At 37.0% G+C, this 7685-nt stretch overlaps 2 protein-coding genes across 2 annotated transcripts in view; both read right to left on the reverse strand.

Moving 5' to 3' along the window:
* Positions 1-2404: 2404 nt before the first annotated feature.
* On the reverse strand, positions 2405-3471 carry LOC107587299 (rab proteins geranylgeranyltransferase component A 2-like). Its single transcript, XM_016275014.1, has 2 exons — positions 3261-3471; positions 2405-3151 (listed from the first exon to the last, which is right to left on the reverse strand). Exons 1-2 carry the CDS (start codon positions 3378-3380, stop codon positions 2882-2884), a joined length of 390 nt encoding a protein of 129 aa, XP_016130500.1. The 5' UTR covers positions 3381-3471; the 3' UTR covers positions 2405-2881.
* Positions 3472-4234: 763 nt separating this feature from the next.
* Positions 4235-7685, reverse strand: part of LOC107587276 (rab proteins geranylgeranyltransferase component A 2-like) — a 55656-nt gene continuing 52205 nt past the window's right edge. Inside the window, exons 14-15 of the mRNA XM_016274993.1 lie at positions 4754-4911; positions 4235-4644 (exon numbers count right to left, since the gene is read on the reverse strand). Coding sequence (XP_016130479.1) covers positions 4375-4644; positions 4754-4911 — 428 coding nt within the window. The 3' untranslated portion in view covers positions 4235-4374. The remainder of the gene's footprint in view (positions 4645-4753; positions 4912-7685) is intronic.

Raw genomic sequence — 7685 nt, forward strand, 5'->3', positions numbered from 1 at the left:
CCCTTTTGCGTTTGAATGTCAAGACTCTCCATGCAGAAAATTGATTCCCAATGATGCTACTGAGCAGGCAGGCCACTCAAGAGAGAAGAAAATAATCTCATGCCCCCAAAACAATGAGATGAAACCAAAATGCTGGAGATAAAGGATTGTCATGAAATTATGAAAATTGAGGAAATCGATCACAGGGCATGAAGCAGATATATGGACACTCAATAGGTTTAAACCTAAATAAGGGCATGTTTGAGACCCCAAGTTCTCCTGTCTCTGCTTGAGGGAAAATATGGGTAGGTCCCTCACAGGAAATTATGTCATTTGTTTGTCCTCACATGAATTAATAGGATATAGTGAACTTACATTACTTGAGAGATTTAATTAGAGCACAGGCAAATAAAAAAAAATAAGGTTTTAAAATGGTTTTGTTGGAAGGTATATTCTTTATTGGAAATAGATTGAACTTTTATTGAAATTAAAAATACCATGCTTTCACAATTTATGTCATTTTTTTCTTTTAAATATGCATTATTCATGATTTGGCGAAAATGTGGAATTCGTCTTGTCCCCCATGTTCTGTTCATAATGGTTTGACATGAAAAAACTATTAGTTTTTGCCCCTATTCAACTCTGTTATGGCATAAACACTATTTTTAATCGCCAGAACATAGCCTGTGACTATGGCGTGGTGCAATGATTGCTAGCTCAGGCTATTATGAGACATTTTTGCGCTGAAATCTTCAACCCTGAAACATGTATATGTAACAGGGTTGACACAAACACGTCTTTCAAATGAGATGGCATGAGTTATTAATATTTAAATACATTGTAATGTGCACTTTTTACCAAAGCACAATAAACTCAAGTTACCTATTAAAATTTATGTAAATAAATTCCAAACTTAAAGTAACAGGGTTGAAATAAAGTAGTATTGTAGGGTCTGGCTTAGCATTACTAAGGACAAATAACTTAATCAAGCTTAATAGCTCAACTTGTTATGGAATAAACATTATTTCAGTTAGCATAATACAACCTGTTAATAATACGGTGTGATGTAATGATGCTTGCTAGCTGCGCCATTATTAGACATTTTTTGCACTGATCATCAACTCAAGAACATTTTGGATGTAGCGGTTGACAAAACACATTTCAAAGAAAAATGGCATGAGTTAGTAATATTTATATTAATATTTAATATAATAAATCATAATGTGCAATTTATCAAAAGGTTAAATAAACTCAGTTACCTATTAAAATCTCTACATTAATTCCAAGCTTGCAGTGACAGGGTTGAAATTAAGTTGTGCTGTAAGGTCAGGCTTTGGGTTATTAATGATAAATAACTTCATAAAGCATGATAGTTCAACTCTGTTAAGGGATAAACACATTTTCTTTAATCATCAAAACACAACTTGTGAATAATACTGTGCGGTGCAATGATGCTTGCTAGCGGAGGCCATTAATAGACATTTTTTAACTGATCTTCAACCCCGAAACAAAGTTGACACAAACCACATTGTCAGAGAGAAATTTCATGTGCTATTGTAATACTAATTTAAATACTGATTATTACCACGCACAATAAACTCTGTTAATTATTTAAATTTAAATGTATAAATCCCAAACTTACAGTAACAGGGTTGAAATAATGTATTGCTTTTGTGTCAGGCTTACTAATGACAAATAACTATTAGTACTTTCATTTTTTATTTAATTTAATAATCTGAATATAGGAGGCACATGCCCCCCTGTGGTGGTCCCGCAATGTCAATAGAGGTTACAGCCCTGGTTCATTTTCAAATAAAGTAATCCTAAAAGTTTTGGGAGAAATTTTCTTAGAAAACCCCCGTCATCACTTCAAAACACATCACATTCTGCATTCTAAGCCTATACAACATACAAAATGAGTGAATTAAACCGAAGACTGGGTTATATGTGACACACATCACTCTTGACTTGACTCTAAACACTCGTCAGTGCTGTGCTTACTCCCAGCCGTTGGAAAGAATCAGCACACTTCCTCTGGTCTGGGACTAACCTGGGCCATGTGTTCAGCAGTAATTCTTCCCCTCCAGAGTGAGTAAATACTCTCGGCAGAGCCCATATCAAATTCCAGGGAAACAAAGGCAGCAAGTGCTGTGAGGGACGACTGCGCACTCGCAGCCATAATGAGCCATCTGTTCAGCCATGGCAGTGCAAACCAAATGTCATCAAACTGTGCTCCTTCCCTCGCGCCTGCTAGCGTTCCTCACCTCGCCTTCATGGCAGGTAAACCGCACTCAGAGAGCATCACTAATGCTCGGCGTCACAGTTTACATTGGAGTTTTGCACTGAAATCGGTTTGTATCAGTGACAAACAATGTGAAGTTCAATCCTGCAGTGTGGCTGACGGTACAAATAATGAACTAAAATACATCTTCAATTAAATATTTAATACCAGCAGCCATGATACATTTATAGCGTATATTTGGAAGCGACGACACAAAACAGACGTAATGCCGAATGAAAAGACAGACAGCATTCAAATAGACATCTGAAATACAAGGTTTGAAGATTTGAAGCAGCAGCCAAAATAAGAGTATTGGTCCTGCATGTGACCAAAATCATTTAATCTTAGTCGTCTGAATAACTCCAGAATATACAGTATAATTCAAGCACCTTACTTGAACCATGCAAAAGTGTGAATACATTTTAGAAAAAATTTCAATACATAAACAGCTTACAGTAACAAAATAAAACCGGTATCGCGTGTGAAAATGCAAAAGAAAGGCACGTAAAATGTATAAAAAAAAGGGTTGATGAACATAACAGGATTGAGAACTGGATGATTGAAGATTGGATTCCAAATGCTCAGTGATTGTGGAGAAATGAACAAGCGTCTCTAAAGGGGTTATTCTTCAGAGGGTGGGGTCGTGTCCGATGGTGCCTGCTGGGTAACACTGTCCATCTCTGCAGGTTCAGAGCTCTCAGTCGATGGACTCTTCTCATGGGCGGCACCTTCTTCCTCTGCCTGGCTTTTATCCTCTTCTGTGTTAGTACTCTCGTCGAAGCCGGGCCCTTCGGCCTGCGGACCATCGCCGTCATAGATAATGTCCTCTGGGTTGGGCGCGGGCGGACAGAACTCTTCATCAGGGAGGATATGATGAAACACGGATTCAGCCTGGAAATGAACACAGAAACAAAAAAAAAGACTAAACATCCCATAATTGAGGCAGCAAGCAATTTCTGATCCAATGAACACAGTGTCTGCCTCCTTCTGCTGGACTCGCCAGTTTAATGGAGTAGTCGCTGCACAGGCTGCCATCGGGACCGGTGCACACGTGAACGTTGCTCGGCAGGCTGTAGTTGCTGCTGTCCAGGGCTGATGTGTCCCTCATGTTGAAGTACATGACCCACAGCACTGCAGGCTTGCTTCTCTCCTCTGCACCTGCATGTGATGTTTAAACAATCATTGCTTTTCTGTCTTTAATGTCTTGACATTAGAAGGCTTTGCATTTCAGATGTCTTACTTTTGACAATTCCTACAAATATTAAGCCAGCTGTCTACATTAAAGGTCATGACCAGGCCTAGACGGAATCTATGCACTTTTCCGACATTCCCCCTACTTTTGGTGAAGCCAAAACCAGCCAAATGTTTGGTAATTGGCACCAAGTAATGTTGTGAAATATTATTACAATTAAAAAAGCTGATTTCTATCTGAATACATTTTAAAATGTGATGTATTCCTGTGATGCAAAGCTGAATTTTCAGCATCATTACTCCAGTCTTCAGTGTCACATGATCCTTCAGAAATCATTCTAATATGCTGATTGAAACATTGAACACTGAAATACAACATGAAACACTGAACTTTATATTCAGCAAAAACTGTTAAGAACTATAACTAATGAATGAGAACCAAAAATAATGATGATAATAATGATTGACCAGCAAATCATCATATTAGAATGATTTCTGAAGGATCATGTCACACTGAAGACTGGAGTAACGACTACTGAAAATACAGCTTTGCTCACAGAAATAAATAAAAAATATTCAAAATATTCAAAAAGAAACCAATTATTTTAAATGGTAATAATATTTCATAATATTACTGCTTTTACAGTATTTTTGATCAAATAAATGCACCCATGGTGAGCAGAAGAGACTTGTTTCAAAAACATTAAAAAAAAAAATTATTCCAAATTACGGTACAGTATAACAGTATAGGAACATGCTAGAGTATAATGTATTGTATCGCGTGTGAAAATGCAAAAGAAAGGCACGTAAAATGTATAAAAAAAAGGGTTGATGAACATAACAGGATTGAGAACTGGATGATTGAAGATTGGATTCCAAATGCTCAGTGATTGTGGAGAAATGAACAAGCGTCTCTAAAGGGGTTATTCTTCAGAGGGTGGGGTCGTGTCCGATGGTGCCTGCTGGGTAACACTGTCCATCTCTGCAGGTTCAGAGCTCTCAGTCGATGGACTCTTCTCATGGGCGGCACCTTCTTCCTCTGCCTGGCTTTTATCCTCTTCTGTGTTAGTACTCTCGTCGAAGCCGGGCCCTTCGGCCTGCGGACCATCGCCGTCATAGATAATGTCCTCTGGGTTGGGCGCGGGCGGACAGAACTCTTCATCAGGGAGGATATGATGAAACACGGATTCAGCCTGGAAATGAACACAGAAACAAAAAAAAAGACTAAACATCCCATAATTGAGGCAGCAAGCAATTTCTGATCCAATGAACACAGTGTCTGCCTCCTTCTGCTGGACTCGCCAGTTTAATGGAGTAGTCGCTGCACAGGCTGCCATCGGGACCGGTGCACACGTGAACGTTGCTCGGCAGGCTGTAGTTGCTGCTGTCCAGGGCTGATGTGTCCCTCATGTTGAAGTACATGACCCACAGCACTGCAGGCTTGCTTCTCTCCTCTGCACCTGCATGTGATGTTTAAACAATCATTGCTTTTCTGTCTTTAATGTCTTGACATTAGAAGGCTTTGCATTTCAGATGTCTTACTTTTGACAATTCCTACAAATATTAAGCCAGCTGTCTACATTAAAGGTCATGACCAGGCCTAGACGGAATCTATGCACTTTTCCGACATTCCCCCTACTTTTGGTGAAGCCAAAACCAGCCAAATGGTTGGTAATTGGCACCAAGTAATGTTGTGAAATATTATTACAATTAAAAAAGCTGATTTCTATCTGAATACATTTTAAAATGTGATGTATTCCTGTGATGCAAAGCTGAATTTTCAGCATCATTACTCCAGGCTTCAGTGTCACATGATCCTTCAGAAATCATTCTAATATGCTGATTGAAACATTGAACACTGAAATACAACATGAAACACTGAACTTTATATTCAGCAAAAACTGTTAAGAACTATAACTAATGAATGAGAACCAAAAATAATGATGATAATAATGATTGACCAGCAAATCATCATATTAGAATGATTTCTGAAGGATCATGTCACACTGAAGACTGGAGTAACGACTACTGAAAATACAGCTTTGCTCACAGAAATAAATCAAAAATATTCAAAATATTCAAAAAGAAACTAATTATTTTAAATGGTAATAATATTTCATAATATTACTGCTTTTACAGTATTTTTGATCAAATAAATGCACCCATGGTGAGCAGAAGAGACTTGTTTCAAAAACATAAAAAAAAAAAATTATTCCAAATTACGGTACAGTATAACAGTATAGGAACATGCTAGAGTATAATGTATTATTTATGAATAAAATATAAATAATTGTATTTTTTAAAACAAACCAAAATTAGATTACAACACAAATAAACAAATAATAAAATGAAATAGAATTTTCAGGCTGTGGAAAGTCTTTGAAAGTGTGCACAGAAACATTAGAACCTAAATTGTATGATACTGGGGGAGTTTACAGCCTTGCATAAATGTGAGGTGCTTCCAAGAATACAAAGCAGTGTATGTTTGTGACACAACAAATGACATATTGGTGTTGGATTTTTTTTCATGTGAATCAAAATGGGAGAATTTCAGCACCAAGCACAGCAGAGAGCATGAGTTGATGGGAAGTCCATAGACAGACTTGCAGCATACAATCTTGACCACTTTGCACATTATTCTGGCCAAGAAACACACACTTTACAGATCGACTGTAGAATGCTATAAAAAGAGGTTTCTCGCACAAGGCTGTTCATTTCTGCTTTAGTTGGGCCATCCAGACAAAAAAATGGGGATAACACTGAAACACACTTTTCTTATAAACGCCACGGTAAAACTTTAGGTTAGGCTATTCACTATTAACTAGCTTCTTATTAGCATGCATATTACTAGTATGTTGGCTGTTTATTAGTACTTAAAAACAGTACTTAAGCACATAATAATGCCTTATTCTGCATGACCATATTCTATGTCCCTTGACCCAATACCAATACTTAAAACATACCTACTACAAAAACTACCTTACTTCCTATCAACAAGCAGCAAATTAGGAGTTTATTGGGGGAAAACTCTTAGTTAATAGTAAATATGTGTTTCCTAATCTAAAGTGTTACCAACCATACTTTCAATAGATCCATGTTGATTTATCATGAGATGAGTCACTGTTAATATTTTGTTAGTGGCTGCATGACGTAGGTCATCTAATCTCTTTTTCTCCTTTGATGGCATCTTAGGCGAGATGGGCTCTATAGTCCAACAGAAGAGAAGAATCCCAAGAGTGTGTGTGTGTGTGTCACTGGTTCATTTAAAGCGTAAAGCTGTCAGTCTGTATCATTACCCTTTAAATACATGGGCCTCTGCCGCAAAAAGGTGGGAAAAGAAAGGCTAGAAAAAGCGAGAGGGAGAAGGTGTCAGTCTGAAATGTCAGAACGGTCATTACCCAAATGTCACACAATTATGACGCGTGTTCCTTTTCCTGCCCAGAGTGGCCCGGTGATTTGCTTAATTTGGAGAGGGGGAGAGGTGTGGCGGCATTAATGTTTAACGCCGCTTCAAATACACCACCTACCCTTCCCTCTGAATGCAGCCAGGTCACTGATTAACAAAACACTCAAGCCTTTACCTGAACACACACCGCCAAAGAATCTCTTCTGTTGTAAGAAGAAAGCCATGAACATACATGACTAGATAATAAGTGGACACAGAGAAACACCGTTTTGGGGGAACAAATATTATTTTCTGTATAATATGTTTGTTATTTAATATATAGTGTTATATATTTATATAATGTTATTTATATTTATATTATCCATAATGTCACATAAATATATACAAAATATTAATAATAATATAACACATCATATACATTACCCATTCAAAGGTGTGGGGTCAGTAAGATCTTTATTTTTTTTAAAGAAAATAATACTTTTATTAAGCAAGAGCACACATTTTTAATAATAAATAATAAAATATAGATTATAAAAAATGCTTGAGCAGCAAATCAGCATATTCTAATGATTTCTGAAGGATCGTGAGACACAGAAGCCTGGAGAAATAATGCTGAAAATTCAGCTTTAATATATATATATATATATATATATATATATATAGGGTACGGAAAGTATTCAGACCTCCTTAAATTTTTCACTCTTTGTTATATTGCAGCCATTTGCTAAAATCATTTAAGTTAAATTTTTTTCCTCATTAATGTACACACAGCACCCCATATTGACAGAAAAACACAGAATTGTTGACATTTTTGCAGATTTATTAAAA

Source organism: Sinocyclocheilus grahami, unplaced genomic scaffold (assembly GCF_001515645.1).
Source record: "Sinocyclocheilus grahami isolate Dianchi unplaced genomic scaffold, SAMN03320097.WGS_v1.1 scaffold91.1, whole genome shotgun sequence".
Lineage (NCBI taxonomy): Eukaryota > Metazoa > Chordata > Actinopteri > Cypriniformes > Cyprinidae > Sinocyclocheilus > Sinocyclocheilus grahami.